This window comes from Panicum hallii, chromosome 7, assembly GCF_002211085.1.
Source record: "Panicum hallii strain FIL2 chromosome 7, PHallii_v3.1, whole genome shotgun sequence".
Lineage (NCBI taxonomy): Eukaryota > Viridiplantae > Streptophyta > Magnoliopsida > Poales > Poaceae > Panicum > Panicum hallii.
Window position 1 is genome coordinate 3,474,825 of NC_038048.1, and position 16,149 is coordinate 3,490,973.

At 51.2% G+C, this 16,149-nt stretch overlaps 1 protein-coding gene across 2 annotated transcripts; it reads right to left on the bottom strand.

Moving 5' to 3' along the window:
• Positions 1 to 234: 234 nt before the first annotated feature.
• On the bottom strand, positions 235 to 3,190 carry LOC112901113 (peptidyl-prolyl cis-trans isomerase Pin1-like). 2 transcript variants are annotated; one of them, XM_025969950.1, is made up of 2 exons: positions 2,811 to 3,190; positions 235 to 578 (listed from the first exon to the last, which is right to left on the bottom strand). In XM_025969950.1, exons 1-2 carry the CDS (start codon positions 3,058 to 3,060, stop codon positions 421 to 423), a joined length of 408 nt encoding a protein of 135 aa, XP_025825735.1. In that variant the 5' UTR covers positions 3,061 to 3,190; the 3' UTR covers positions 235 to 420. The 2 variants fall into 2 exon arrangements, with proteins under 2 accessions (XP_025825735.1, XP_025825736.1); XM_025969951.1 differs by having other exon boundaries at positions 248 to 573; positions 2,811 to 3,178.
• Between the last annotated feature and the right edge of the window lie 12,959 nt (positions 3,191 to 16,149).

Here is a 16,149-nt window from a genome sequence, read left to right on the forward strand (position 1 = left end):
CGGAGCCAAACAAAAATCAACGTAATCGATTACACAGTTAACGGGATAAAAATCAGCGAACCAAACACTATGTAAATGTGATTACCGACGTATCAGTTGTAGGTAGTACCCAATGTCACTACTACTTATGTGTCTATCAAGATTCAACGACCCACAAGGAGACAATCATCGAACCTCAGAATTAGAAAGAACAAAAAGACGAGTCAAAAAAAAAAAGAAAGAACAAATAGAACATTGACAGACCAACTAGGCATTCAGAAGCCTACAGGTTCATCGACCATGTAGATTAAGCTCAAATGCTGCTGCAAACGTGTTAAGATACATGATTTATCTTCGTCCAGAATGTTATGCACTCAGGCTGCAAAAGCGAAAAAATACAGGCCCTAATCGAAAGCCATTTGCACTAATTGCTCAAAGCCGTCATTCAGCTGACAGTGTGGGCCTCTTCTCAGGCAGTCCGCAGGATGATGTGAACCCCACTGTCAGTGTCCACGAGGTCGCTGAGCTCACCAACCTTGAGGGCAAAGGTGGCGTCCTCAAAGGGTTTCTGCATCTGCCTCCTCCCAAAGGAACCTGTGCTTCAAACATTACCATTGGAAACATGAGATGAGATCCATGAACCAGGACTGGCAGGGCACATGCTGCTAGTGCTAACTGCATTGTTACCAAAGAGCTTGACAGAGAGCTACTGTATTGTTTAATATTCAAGAAATAAGATTTGCAGTGATATTTTTCTTCATGTGCAGAACCCCTTTAACCAGCTAAATGCGTTTTTTCCATCTTAGTTCCAGCACAAGAGATGCACGTTGAACTACTATGCTCATGGTAAACTTGTGAATTAGATTATCCAAACTCTCTTTCTTGTGAGTTAGACAAGAATTTCAGCTTCACACATCTTCAATCTTTAGAGTTGTTACAAATCACTAGTCTCTGATTCTCATTAGCCACTAGATAATTAATTGGTTTTATTACTCTAAAGAGTTATTGATCTTAACCAGCAAATTTCCGAACAAAAAGTGAACAAGAGTAAGGAGGGAAAACCATATGCTACCGCTCAGTGTGCAGCCATGTAGTTTCATTCAGAAGAAACAGATTCCCTCTGACATGGCATATATATAACATATTACAGCAGCTAAAAAATGAAAAATCTAGCAGCACAAACTTGCATTATGGAACAACAAAACATGGAAAGAATAATTAGGTACTGCAAAACATACACAAGCAAATACACAGGGTACAGAAAACTGAAACTGACAATACGAAACAATTATAACCACTAAAAGTGTACCAACCAATTGCTATGCCTTTGGAGTTTGGATTTAAAGTAACAAAAAATTATGAAACTATTTAAGTGCTTCTAAATGATTATAGCTATTAACAAACTCCCTTAATTTAGCCCTAACTAAAGATCCCTGGACTGCTACACCTTACAAAGCATGGCCTGGTAAAGAGTTGCCTTGAATTACATGAACATATTTTCCATACAAGCTACTCACACTCTTCCTATTCACATCATGGTGAACCAACTCTTGCAAACAGATCACCTCAAAAATAATGGCATCACTTGAATGGGCAATCTTTTGTGCCAGACATACCATGACCAGCAGGCAATATGATCAGGAAATGGTAAATTCAACTAATTCGTTATACTTCTTCCATGATTCATTATTGATCAGGAACATAGTTAATAGCTAACACACTATCACTACCAAAAAGAGGTTGATCCATGCAGGACACACATTGTCAGTTTATCAGCTAATGAGCTTAATCAGTGTGCAGCCCATCTCGTTGTTTATGCTTAAATTACTTGAATGGCTGCATGATAAATTCAGCAAACTGAGACATTAATCGAAAGTTGACAGTACTAATATCCAAATTACACGATTTCAAAGATCAATTTAATGTGTTTCTGTTAAGATAAAAGGGCCCTTCCCTGGTTTTCATTACCAATAACCAAGTAATACAAATAATATGTTTCCACTTTCAACACCATCAAACCAAGTAATACAAATAATATGTTTCCAATTTCAAAACCATCACCATGAGTTGTTTAAACTTTAAACCCCCAAACATGCAGTCTAATCTCCAGTATTGTCAGCTGTGCAACCAACCTATAAACTGGTTAGACAAGAAATATCCAAATAATTCCCCAGATCTACAATAATATTCTGTACCTATTTTGAACAGGACCAAGCGGTCAGGCTGAGTTTGGAAAGGGTCTGAATTGAAGTGCGTTTTTCTGCAATCAGTCAACAATGTTACAGATTTACTTATTCCGTGATGGCAACCGACATGTATTTCTAGCATTCTAGACTGCAATAACACCAACAATCTATACTGAGCAGCAGCTACTACGCATTGTAAACAAGTTTTACTTGTATGCACTAAGCAATGCAATTTATGTGCTAACGAATAGAATTAGAGTGCAATTTGCGTCAGTCAAATTAAACAGGTGCACCGTGCACAGTCGATTCCACTAGAGAATGCGTAAAATTCAGCGGATTTCAAAGGTAATCAGACAGCTGCAAGGCTACATGCCAGCAATGCCCAGATTACACGATTTGATGGTTGAATGAATTGTGTTTCTCTGCAATGAGAAGCTGACATCATAGTTTGTTTGCTCCGTGAGATGCGAATCATGTTCCCATCTGAAGACGTTTCTGTCATCTATCGTCGTAACCCAACAATGATAATCAACCTAGCGCCAACAACTTGATATACGGATGGATCAATCCGAGTAACCACCAGATCTATCTCTGCACGACGGAGCGAAGGAACCGAAAGAGCGGGGACAGGGATATGGACCGTACCAAGGTCTCCGCCGCGGCGCGCGGAGGAGCAGTCGGAGTGGCGCGCGGCGAGGTCGGCGAAGTTGGCCTGGCCAGCGATGATCTGGTTGCGGAGGTCGAGGAGGCGCGCGGCGGCGTCGGCGCGGGTGGTGGCGGAGATGACGCGGCCGTCGGGGTCCTTCCAGGAGGCCTTGCGGCGGGAACCCTCGTGCTTGATGAGGATGTGCGACGCCCGCACCGTCTCCCCCTCTCCTCCCGCCGCCGCCGACATGCTGATGCCTTTCTCCGCCGCCTCCCTCTCGCTCGCTCCGTTGGCTGTCTGCGTGTGGCTTGGCTTCTGCACTTCTGCCTAGGTACAAACCGGAGGAGAGATATTTCTCGCTCAGACGGCTCGTTTGGTCGGGAGTTATTGGCAAAGGGAATAGAAATTTAAAGGTACGAGATTAAAATTGTCTTGTTTATTTCGTCGGAAGAGAGTTTATTGTGAGAAAAGAAAGTTTAAAGACTTGATTCCCACCAATCTGTTCTCGTGGGGAGGGATAGGAATTGACAGAAAATTCTATTTTAACATAAAAAATTATCGGTACATAGAGACAGGGGTACCTCCTATTAGTATATCTAGCCCAAGAGGTGCGAGGTTATCCGTAACCTCGCACTAAACTTGTGGGCGATAGGCCGTAAGACCCGGGCCTGACAACTGGGGGCCCGGTCTCTGGACCTCCCCCCACGTACTAGCAGGTCCGGTGCCTCCACGTGCCCGAAAGGATGAAGTGCTCAGGAACAGCTACCACGGATCCGGACCGCCGCGGGATGGTCTTGGACCCCCCACGTGTGGAAGCCAGACCCCCAGGGAGCCTGAGCGCTTGGGCCAGCCAGGGGACCCGGACCTCCCATCCCACCAGGGAGGGGGTCCGGTGCCGCCACGTGCCACTGAGGAAGCGGCCGCTAAACCAGTACCGCCACATGTCCGGTGGATTCCAGCCTTCTACGAGAAGCCAGCCCAGCTACCTCATTAAATGCGGGTGGTTGGGGTGCGCGTACCCAAGATAGGGCATGGGCTGACCTCTGACACGTTGGGTAGGTATGGGTGACATCACGGTAAGCCCGCCAGTTACCGAGGCGGTTCGCAGGACATGGGATGTATGGTCACATCACAGTGCCGTGCGCATGGGCGAAGAGTTATCATGACCTGCTGCAGGAACACCACAACGTGCGCTGCTACAGTGCACAAAGGCTACATCACGGCAGGTCAATATAGCCCCTCCGCCTATCAGCAGGAGCTGACTCTACATCGACAGCACGACTTACTCTACGCATGTCAGCGGCAACACACCCTATGCCAGCAAGACGGCACAAGACCATATCCAGACAGAGGATACACACAGAGGCCGACGAGGAAGATCTCCGGATCTAAGGCATTTAAGGCTCCAATATGTACGTTATTTAATATATCGCCGGGTCCACCTGTTGGGACCTCGCTCAGTGTACGCACTCCCCTTATGCCTATAAAAGGGAGAGCGTGCATGTTAGAAGTGGACTCATGCACACACACACAAAGGTTCTCACTCACGCAGGGTCAGGAGTTCCTCCCCCAAACTTACAAGCAATACATCACACAGTGGACGTAAGGTATTATGCTCAGGCGGCCTGAACCACTCTAAACCCGTGTGTGCTACTCGTGTTCATACGCCTCTAGATTGAGCATTCCTTGACTACCCCCAAACTCATCCTAAGCTAGGATTAGGCGGGTGCACTCCGCCACTCGGTTGGAGAAATCCTCCGACATTTGGCGCGCCAAGTAGGGGAGGGTTTGGTTTGTGCTTGATCGAAGGCTTGAGATCACAATGCCACGGATAGCCGAGCACCATGACCACCCGATGGGGGAGGAAGTGGCGTCATCTGCGCCGCATGCTTCTCGCCATCTTCCATCGGGGGCTGCGGTGCGTGTTGCGCCGCAGCTTGCTGCAGAGCAGACCTCCAAGGCCCCAACGCAGCCCGCACCAAACGGACCATTGGTGGCGGCTAGGGAGCTGCTCCGCAACCCGCTGGATCCGGCGGCCTCACCCGAGGTGCTGAGGCAATGGCGTGACGACGTTGACTGCCTCCTCAACTTGGCACAGGTCACCCCAGGCTCGGCAGGGGGATCTACGTCCAGGCAGCGTCGCCGTCAGGGTGGTGCATCCGGCTTTGTGCACTCTCCAACAGTGAGGAGTGCTCAGACCGAAGATCTGCTGGCGGAACTCAACCGCAAGCATGCGGGAGAGGACGCCCGCGTCACCATGGAGCGGGCGCGTGAGCGCCGGTTCAACATCACAGGTCGCAACCTTGATGCCGATCTCGACGCGGCAGTATCGAAGCTGCAGGGATACGTCCAGGCCCCGGTGGCTGGGGTGGGCTGCGCAGCGCTCGCAGACCACCTCTGAGTGGTGGCCTGGCCGTCCAAGTTTCAGCCCCACCTGCCGGAAAAGTACGACGGGTCTACCAACCCGTCAGAATTCCTGCAGGTCTAGATCACCGCCATCACGGCGGCTGGGGGTAACGACACCGTAATGGCAAGTTACTTCCACGTGGCCTTGTCCGCGCCAGCCCGGACTTGGCTCATGAATCTCACCCCGGGATCCATCCAATCCTGGGGAGAACTCTACGCGCTGTTCTCGGCGAACTTCGCTAGCGCATACCAGCAGCACGGCGTGGAGGCCCACCTCCACGCTGTGAGGCAGCAACCCGGGGAAACCCTCCGGGCCTTCATCTCCCGCTTCACCAAGGTACGTGGAACCATTCCACGTATTTCTGATGCATCTATGTGACACCCTGAAAATTTATCAAATTAAACTACGCGCTAGAGTACTTCGATCAAAAACCTAATCGTCGTCAAAGCCCATCCAAACCGTAGCCCCAACCCTCTTCGTTTCCCCCGCCATCCTGACAACCGACACGAACTTGACCGCGGTCCCATTCCGCGCCACTCGGTGGCCTGCCGCCCACGCGTGACCACCCGCCGCGATTGGCGCCGACGCGATTCCCCCCTCTCTTTCTCCTCGCGCAGTGTGCGAAGTCGCGCGCGCAGCCACGGTCGCCGCCGCGAATATCGCCGGCGCGCGTCACCTTTCTTTTTCCCTCTTCTTTTCCTTTTCCCTTCCCTTTTCTTTTCTCCCTTTTTCCTTCCTTTCTTTCTTCCTTCTCTCTCTCTCCTTCCTTTCCTCCTTGCCGCGCGCCTGAGCGCCGCTCGGCCGCGCGCCTGTCCGGCCCACTCCGCGCACGAGCCTTGCCCCGGCCCCCCCTCCGCGACGCGCACGCGCAACGCGTGACCACGCGCCGCGCCGTGTCGGCCGCTGCTCGCGCCCCCGCCCTGACCCGCGCCTCGCCGCGCTGTGCGCGCACGCGCGCGCCCTATCCCGCGCGTGCCGCGCCGCCCGCCGCTGGCGCTCCGCCCCGCCGTGCGCGCTGTCATTTCCCTGCCCTTGTGCCGGCACAGCCCCCACGTACGACACCTCGGCACCCTCGCCACCTCGCCACGCCACGACGGCCGCGAGCGGCCAAATGCCATTAATGGCCGCCCGCGGAGCCGCTGGCCGACCCCTCCGCCTCCACCGCCTCGAGTGCCTATAAAAGGGGCCGAGGAGCACCCCCGGCGCCCCCACAACCTACAACGCCACCTAGCCCTCGCCTCCCCAAGCTCCGGCGCTGCCCCGCCGTGCTCCCGCAACCGCTGCCGCCTGCCTCCGTCGCCCCACTTCCTCACGCCGCCCCGGCCCGAGGTGAGGCCGGGAACCAGTCCCCCTCGTCTCCCTCCTCCTTTTCCCTCCCTCCACGGCCGACGCCGGGCCTCGGGCCGGTCGGATTGACCGCCGCCGAGCGCCCCCACCCCCTCCTCTGTTTCCCGTGGGGAGAGGAGGAAGGAGAAGGGCATTTTGCCCAAAGACCCCCCTCCTCTCTATTTCCTATAAACACCCCCCTATTTACTCCCTTTTGCAAAAGAAGCCCTGCTCTTTCCGTTATTTCAAACCAAACCCCTCCAGTACATAAACCTAGATATACTTGACATCCTGAGTATTTCTAGGGTTCGCAAATAGGTCCTTACTTCCTCCGGATAATTACGAATAAGCCCCTGGGCCCCTGTTTAACCCCTGAACCCCCTTTTACCTCGTCATTTTATGCGTCAAACGATCTCCGATCGACCTGAAACTTTACCACATCCTTTCTAGTATAGTTCCAACCATGCCATTAAGAAACCACCCAAAAGTATTACCCCTATCGCCATAACTAAATTATTTCCGATTCGAGCTCAACGATAAAAGCTTTTAGTTCTTTCGCTTGATTGTGTGCCTGTTTGCTTGCGTCGTAGGACACGGAGTGAACGAGGAAGGGCTCGACTGTGATCAAGCGAACGAGGACAAGTTCTGCGACCCCGAACCCGAGGGACAGTGCTTCGATCAGGACCTCCCGCAAGGACTTGATGATGGCAAGTTCAATCCTGCCCTTTGATGCATGCTTCTGTCCTAGTTTTTATAAACACAACCCAGTGGCCTGTTTTATAAAATTGCATGGTTTTGCTTACTGAAAACATGGTAGGATAGCCACCCTTGTTTGTGATAACCATACCTTGACCACCTGGTTTTATAAAGAAAGTGTGTGTGTGTGGGAAGGGATAAAATGTGGTTTTGAAAGACGAGTCAGACGGGATGGATGATATTTCTATGTGAATTGCCGTTGGTGTGCTCGTACCTGTGTAGTTGAGCGAGGAAGGGAGATATCCATCTTGTCACCCCTAAGGACCGAGTTGATGTGTCATCTCACCTAGCTTCCTGTCGTGCAAACCACTTGACCATTGTATGGGCAACGGCTTAGCATAAATCCCACTAGTTAGTCTGATAGCCATCAGGAGAGCTGAGAGCAACGGGTGATCAAGGAGAAGGGATGAGCTCTGTGTGACTTATGCCCCGGTTAAACCTCGGAGATAGGTCGAATGACGCCTTGATGGATCCCGTGGTGACTAGTCAGGTCTAGCTAAGGTGGGTAACGGCTTTATTGGGATCTGCACCGACACTAAGGTGATCGTGCTGTGGTACCCCACCTGTGGGTAAAGTTGCACACCTCTGCAGAGTTAAAATCTATTCGAATAGCGGTGCCCATGGTATTAGGCAAGTTATGGTGTGGTCACATAACTAGTGATTCTCTCTGGGAATGATTGGACTGGTGTGGGTTGTTTGGAAAGTGTCCGGCAGTTGTGCCGTGTGCTACGGCGGACGGGGAGTCCGGTCGTAGTTTAAAACCTGGATCCTGTGTGGATCAACATCATGTGCTCCTTGGTACTAGAAAACTTGTTTTGAAAACGTTTTTAGACGAACCTTTGCATACAACCGAGTTTTTCGTAAACGAACCATAACCTTATCCTTGGATTGTCCTGTGCATTGATATCTGTTATACCCCTTCCGTGGGTGTGATTGGACTTGCTGAGTACGTTTGTACTCACCCCATTCTTACTTTTACAATGGAAGATCCAGACTACACCCCCGAAGACGTCGAGTAGGGTTTCGTCCTGCACCCAGTCTTGCGTGTGGTTAAGGCCACCGCTGGAGTTCCGCATGGCGCAAGACTCTGATGACCCTCTTTTCGTAACTAGTGTAGTAGTGTGGGTTTTAGTTGTAATCCTCGCGATAGTGACGCTCCACTGCCCACTACCGCGTAGAGTTGTACGGTGATGTACCATCTGATGTAATAAAAGTGTTATCAGCCTCCTGGGACTGATAAAGCATCACTTTTAGGTCTTCCCTGATGGGGGGACGCTTCAGGTGGTATCAGAGCCGTAGGCTGGCCGTAGGATGTGACCCCAGAGACGAAACCCTTTTTCAGACCCCATGACTTGTTCTGACTTAGCGCTTTTCCTGCACAAACACTTACCACTGGTTTTTATCCTGTTCCAGATGGCTGACAATGGATGGATTGACAGAATCTGCCACGCAGAACCCGGCCTTCCTAAGTTATTAATACTCAGCCTGGAACGCATCGGAGTTATGGAACCACCAGAGTATGTCTACCGAGAACACACCTCCAAGGGCATCCTTCGGTGTGACATGATGGTCTTTGTGGGAAAAAGCACCCGTTACCCTGATATGGACCCCTGGTTCATCTCCACCTCTGGTTTCCGCTTCCCTGACACTTACCGAAAGGCCGCCCGTAAAGCCCTGCGACGACTGCATGTGATCTACAAGCACCACCTTCAGCGGACTCCTATGGGATTTTTCCCACCCACTGAAGGAAGAGGACGCACCTGGATTGCCCGGATGAGAGGACTCGGAAGAGAAGAAGAAGACCTAGAAGATACGGTCTCCCACCTATCCATCTACCTTACCGGCTTGGATAAACTCTATCACGAACAGGCGGCACAACTGAAGCAGCTAATCCATAGGGCAGAAAAGGCAACCTAGGAACTGGAGGAACAACAGATAAGGGCCGCACGCGCCGAGTATTCCTTAGCCGCTCTCCAAGCCCAGAGGCAGGAATACGAATGCCGCGGAGGAATAGGTGGATGGATAGAGGAAGAGGAGGAACCTGAGGAAACCCATTGGGATAAAGGCACTCAGACCGAAGATGAGGTGAGGGATCGGTGCCTCCCAATAAAGAAGCGCCCTATCAGAATCGAGGAAGAATCCCCATGATAGGAGTAGCACTCCAAGCTAGAACCCTACCCTAATAACCATGTATCCACGAAAACTGTACCCCCCCATGTTGCAATAATAATGTACCTACTCCTTTTGTACCTGTGCAAGATTGTTGACCCTATCCTTGTTTCAGATGGCTGAGGAAGGATGGACCCAGGGCAATTGCCAAGCTGCACCTGGCTTTCCCAGCCTTTTGATCAACGCCCTGAAAAGCCTTGGCGTTACGGAACGCCCAAGGTACTACAGCAGAGAGTACGAACACCATGGTACCCTCCACTGCAGGGTGATCCTGGTCATCGCCAGGAGCAACCGCTACCCCGACATCCAGTCGTGGCGAGTGACTGCCACAGGGTTTAGGCACCAGGACACCTACCCCTTGACCGTCAGAAAAGCGCTCCGTTATTTATGCTGGATTTTTGAAGGACACCTCACCGCCACACCAGTGAGGTTCTTCCCGCCGGCCATCAGAACCCCAGTTTGGGAAGCACGCATGAGAAGTCTGGAACGACGCCGCCATGAAGAAGGCCCTCTGTACCAAGTGGCTACTTATCTAGCCGCCTTGGACCAACTCTTTGATGAGCAAGCCAACCTTCTGAGAGAACAGACCCATCGAGCCGAGCAAGCAGAGCTCGCAAGTGAGACTGCAGCAGATCCGAGCCGCCCAAGCCGAGGCAAGGGCCGCAGCCGCGGTCAGCAGCGAAGCAGTCGCCCAAGAAAGCCTCAGGCAGGCCCGGGACCGGCGTATGCAAGAATGGACCCAAAGTGGAACACCAGTCCCGGCAATTGGAGAAGACCATGTTTTACTCAAGACACCCGTCATAGGATGGGGACCTCTCTTTGGAAACACAGAAGCCCCACCCGAGAACCCTGAAAGTTCTGTTGCCGCCGTTGAAAGGGATGCTGCAGCGCAACCCCTGACAGATGGGAATCCAGAGAACGGCGAACAAGGATTACTCACAACCCCCGCCCCAGAAGAAGGCACGCCCCTCGAGTAAAGTAACCGACGCCACCCTAGTGATGGACCCCCAGCCGCTTTTGCTCAAGTCGTGCCTGAACCCGGATGAGTAGTACGAGACTAGTCTTACCCCCAAGCTGTACCCCCTTGCAGTAATGAAGTTTTTTGTGCTTGTTGTTTGTGATGTTGTGTGCTGGTTTGTTGTGTGCTGCTTGTTTACGTGACTACTGGCAGAAGGTAGATTCTGCCTTATATACGAATTAAACAACTTAAACATCACATAATTGTAACTCCACTCTACCCAATCAACAGATGGCTCCCCGGAGCGTCGCAAGGGCCTCCCGTAGCCGGAACCCCGCAGCTGCTGGTGCCGAAGTGCAGCCTGTTGGACAAAATCTTCCTCAGGGAGAACAGGAAGTAAGCCAGAACCAAGGAGAAAATCAAGAAGGAGAGCAACTACCACCACCCCCACCCCTCGGAGACCTGGCACAGATAATCCACAACCAGACCCTCATACTGGAAACACTGGCCAATGCCCTCGTTAGCCGGCAACCACGAGGACAGAACATGAATGACAAGTTGACAGCCTTTCTGAGGACCAAGCCGCCTACCTTTGCCGGATCCTGCAACCCTTTGGATGCAGACGACTGGTTACGAGTAATTCAGAGGAAACTCGAACCGTTTGAATGCCAGGACCAAGACAAAGTCCTTCTGGCAGCCCACCAACTCACCGGAACTGCATTAGCTTGGTGGGAAAATTATTGTGCCATAGCCGAAAATGCCTCTACCATCACTTGGGAGGAATTCGTGAAGGAGTTCCGCCGTTATCACATCCCTTCGGCCACCATGAAGCGCAAGGCGGATGAATTCCGCGCACTGCAGCAAGGAAGCATGACGGTGGAAGAGTACACTCACCGGTTCATAGAGTTGGCCCGATATGCGCCGGAGGAAGTGAACGACGATGACAAGAAACAAGACATGTTCAAGAAGGGACTAAACCCAGAACTCCGGACCTTGCTTACCCCTCAGATCTATCCTGACTTCAATACCTGATGAACAAGGCTATCCTTACGGAAAGGGCCAAAATCGAAGAGAGGAAGGATAACAAACGCAAATTCCTGGAAAGTAAGGCCCGCCAACAGGACCGTTTCCAAAAGCCGAGGAACTTCAGCTACACTACACCAAGATCTCAGGCCCCAATGCAGTATAGGACTCAGTCTCAGGTGACAGGACCATGGGCCCCTAACACACAGCTTGGGAGCCAGAATACCATGAGGGTCCCGCAGAGCAATGCAAGCCTGGTCGCCTCCGACAACAACAACGTTAGGGCCTATTTCAACTGCCGTGAGACAGGGCATTTCATTGCCAATTGCCCTTATGCCAAGAATAAGCCGGCTACATCAGCCTTCTCCAACACGGTAAATGGACCCAGACCAGCCCTGACCGGTGCCAACCGAGTACCCATCCGTAGCAACGACAACAGTCAGCAGATGAAGCAGCCCCAGCAATCGTTTGGACGAGCTCGCGTCAATCACATCGACGCGCAGGAGGCTCAAGGAGCTCAGGGCGTAGTGCTCGGTGAGTACCTAGTCAACTCAGCTCTGGCAATAGTACTATTTGATTCTGGAGCATCGCACTCGTTCATATCCTCAAGTTTTGTGGAAGAACACAAAATACCTACGGTACTACTAAAAACACCCCTATTAACCCGGACGCCCGGAGGCAACATCAAATGTCAACTAGGTTGTCCACGGGTAAGGATCAATTTAAGTGGGGTAGAATTCCTAGCAGACTTGGTAGTACTTAAGGCTAGAGGAATAGACGTGATCCTTGGAATGGATTGGTTAAGCCAACACAATGGTCTCATCGGCTGTACTGACAGAGTGGTACGCCTAACAAACCCCGAAGGAGTACAAGTAGTCTGCCATACCCAGGAAAGTGAGTCTAACCCAATGGTATTTAGCATGGAAGCCAAGCCCTTAGAAGGAGTCCCGGTAGTAAAGGAATACCCAGATGTCTTCCCCGAAGAACTTCCCGGTATGCCCCCGGACAGAGATATAGAGTTCGTCATAAACCTTATCCCTGGAGCCTCTCCTATAGCCAAGAGACCCTATAGGATGGCGGCCTCTGAGTTGACAGAGTTAAAGAAGCAACTAGAAGAACTGCAACGAATTGGCTTCATCAAACCAAACTCGTCGCCATGGGGAGCCCCAGTTCTGTTTGTCAAGAAGAAAGATGGGAGTATGAGGTTGTGTGTAGATTACCGGGCCCTGAATGAGGTTACCATTAAGAATAAGTACCCCCTTCCCAGGATCGATGACCTTTTCGATCAGCTAAAAGGAGCCAAATACTTTTCCAAGATTGATCTAAGGTCAGGATATTTTCAGCTCAAGATTAGAGAAAGTGACATCCCTAAGATAGCTTTTGTCACCCGTTACGTGCAGTTTGAGTTCACCGTAATGTCCTTCGGACTAACCAATGCGCCTGCCTATTTTATGAACCTCATGAATAAAGTATTCATGGATGAGCTAGATAAGTTTGTCGTAGTCTTTATCGACGACATACTCGTCTACTCCAAGAGTATTCAGGAACATGAGCAACATCTACGGGTGGTATTGGAAAAGCTGAAGATACATAGACTATATGCCAAGTTTAGCAAGTGTGAATTCTGGCTGGAGAGAGTAGCTTTTCTTGGTCACATTCTGACCGCGGAAGGCGTAGCAGTGGACCCAGAGAAGGTCGAAGCCGTTTCCAACTGGCAGCGACCGACTAATGTTAGTGAAATCAGAAGTTTTCTTGGATTAGCTGGGTACTATCGGAGGTTTATTGAGGGATTCTCCAAGATAGCCTGACCCATGATGGAACTTCTTAAGAAGGAGAAGAAGTTCGCCTGGACAGAAACGTGTGAAAGAAGTTTTCAAGAATTGAAGCAAAGGTTGACAACCGCCCCAGTGCTGACCCTACCGGACATTCATCGGGATTTTGTCATTTATTGTGACGCATCCCGACAAGGATTAGGGTGTGTGCTGATGCAAGACGGGAAAGTCGTTGCATATGCCTCCCGCCAACTCAGGACTCATGAGCAGAACTATCCGACCCATGATTTGGAATTTGCAGCCGTAGTGCATGCCCTTAAAATTTGGAGACATTACTTGATTGGAAATAAGTGTGAGATTTACACCGACCATAAGAGCCTGAAGTATATCTTCACCCAGCCGGATTTGAACTTAAGGCAAAGAAGATGGTTGGAGTTGGTTAAGGACTACAATTTGGAAATCCATTATCACCCCGGAAAAGCGAATGTGGTAGCCGATGCCTTAAGTCGGAAATCCTATGGACCCAAAGATGACCATCTGCGCGAGGAAATGGCACGATTAAATGTGCACATTGTTCCTCGAGATTCCAGCCACGTGCTGAATGTCCAATCAACACTAGAGGACAGAATTAGAGAGGCTCAAAGCTCGGATCAAGAGTTAGTAAAGATCTGCAAACAAACTGGAGAAAACAAAGCACCGGGTTTCAGAGTAGACGATAAGGGAACATTATGGTACGAGAATAGGATTTGTGTACCTCAGAATGGAGATTTCCGGCGGATAATCATGGACGAAGCCCATAACTCGGCCTACTCCATCCACCCAGGATCCACCAAAATGTATATGGACGTAAGGCAAAAATATTGGTGGAATGGGATGAAGGAGGATATTGCACGATTTGTGGCTCATTGTGATACTTGTCAGAGGATCAAGGCCGAACATCAAAAGCCAGCCGGATTATTGCAACCCCTACCCATTCCGGTTTGGAAATGGGATGAGATAGGAATGGACTTTGTAGTGGGTCTACCTAGAACGCAGAAGGGTCACGAATCCATATGGGTAATAGTGGACCGACTCACTAAATTGGCTCATTTCATACCCGTACGAACTAACTACGGTGGGGAAAAGCTGGCTAAGCTTTATGTGGAAAACATAGTAAAGTTACATGGGGTGCCTAGCAGAATTGTCTCAGATAGAGGAACCCAATTCATTTCTAGGTTTTGGAAAAGCCTGCATAAAGCCATGGGCACCAAGTTAGATTTCAGCTCCGCATACCACCCACAGACGGATGGTCAAACCGAAAGGATAAATCAGGTTATGGAAGATATGCTGAGAGCATGCGTCCTGACCTATGGAAAGGATTGGGAGCAGAGTCTGCCCTATGCAGAATTCTTGTACAACAATAGTTACCAAGCCAGCTTGGGCATGTCGCCATTCGAAGCTCTCTATGGAAGGAAGTGCAAAACTAACCTAATGTGGTCGGAAGTTGGAGAACGTGCCCTAGTGGGACCTGCACTTATAAAAGAAGCGGAAGAAAAAGTAGCGGAGATCCGCGAGAAATTGAAAGCGGCTCAATCCTGACAAAAGGACTACGCAGACAAGAAAAGGCGAGAGATAAATTTCAACCCAGGAGATTTTGTCTATCTCAAAGTCTCACCCATTCGAGGAACACGAAGATTTCAGGTACAAGGTAAATTGACCCCTCGATACATTGGACCGTATCGGGTTTTGAAGAGAGTCGGAGCAGTAGCATACCGACTGGAGTTACCAGAAGAAATGTCGGATATACACCCATTGTTTCATGTCTCGCAATTAAGGAGGTGTTTGAGAGTACCCGAGGGAGAACACGTGCCGGTGGAAACAATAGATCTGCAGCCGGATCTGCGATACCAGGAAGTACCGGTCAAAATTCTGGACACTGTCACTAGGAGGACAAGAAACTCCGAAGTACGGATATGCAGGGTTCAATGGAGCAGACACGGAGTAGAGGAAGCAACTTGGGAACGCGAGGAGGCTCTAAAGAAGGAATTTCCCCTTCTGTTTAAAAGCCAGCCAAATCTCGAGGACGAGATTCATTTAAGTGGGGTAGGTTTGTGACACCCTGAAAATTTATCAAATTAAACTGCGCGCTAGAGTACTTCGATCAAAAACCTAATCATCATCAAAGCCCATCCAAACCCTAGCCCCAACCCTCTTCGTTTCCCCCGCCATCCTGACAACCGACATGAACTTGACCGCCGTCCCATTCCGCGCCGCTCGGTGGCCTGCCGCCCACGCGTGACCACCCGCCGCGATTGGCGCCGACGCGATTCCCCCCTCTCTTTCTCCTCGCGCAGTGTGCGAAGTCGCGCGCGCAGCCACGGTCGCCGCCGCGAATATCGCCAGCGCGCGTCACCTTTCCGCGCGCGTCACCTTTCTTTTTCCCTTCCTCCTTTTTCCTTCCACCATTTCTTCTTTTCTTTTTCTCCTCCTTCTCTTTTCTATTTTCATCCTATTTTCTTTTTCCCTCTTCTTTTCCTTTTCCCTTCCCTTTTCTTTTCTCCCTTTTTCCTTCCTTTCTTTCTTCCTTCTCTCTCTCTCCTTCCTTTCCTCCTTGCCGCGCGGCTGAGCGCCGCTCGGCCGCGCGCCTCTCCGGCCCACTCCGCGCACGAGCCTTGCCCCGGCCCCCCCTCCGCGACGCGCACGTGCAACGCGTGACCACGCACCGCGCCGTGCCGGCCGCTGCTCGCGCCCCCGCCCTGACCCGCACCTCGCCGCGCCGTGCGCACACCCGCGCGCCCTGTCCCGCGCGTGCCGCGCCTCCCGCCGCTGGCGCTCCGCCCCGCCGCGCGCGCCGTCATTTCCCTGCCCCTGTGCTGGCACAGCCCCGACGTACGACACCTCGGCACCCTCGCCACCTCGCCGCGCCACGACGGCCGCGAGCGGCCAAA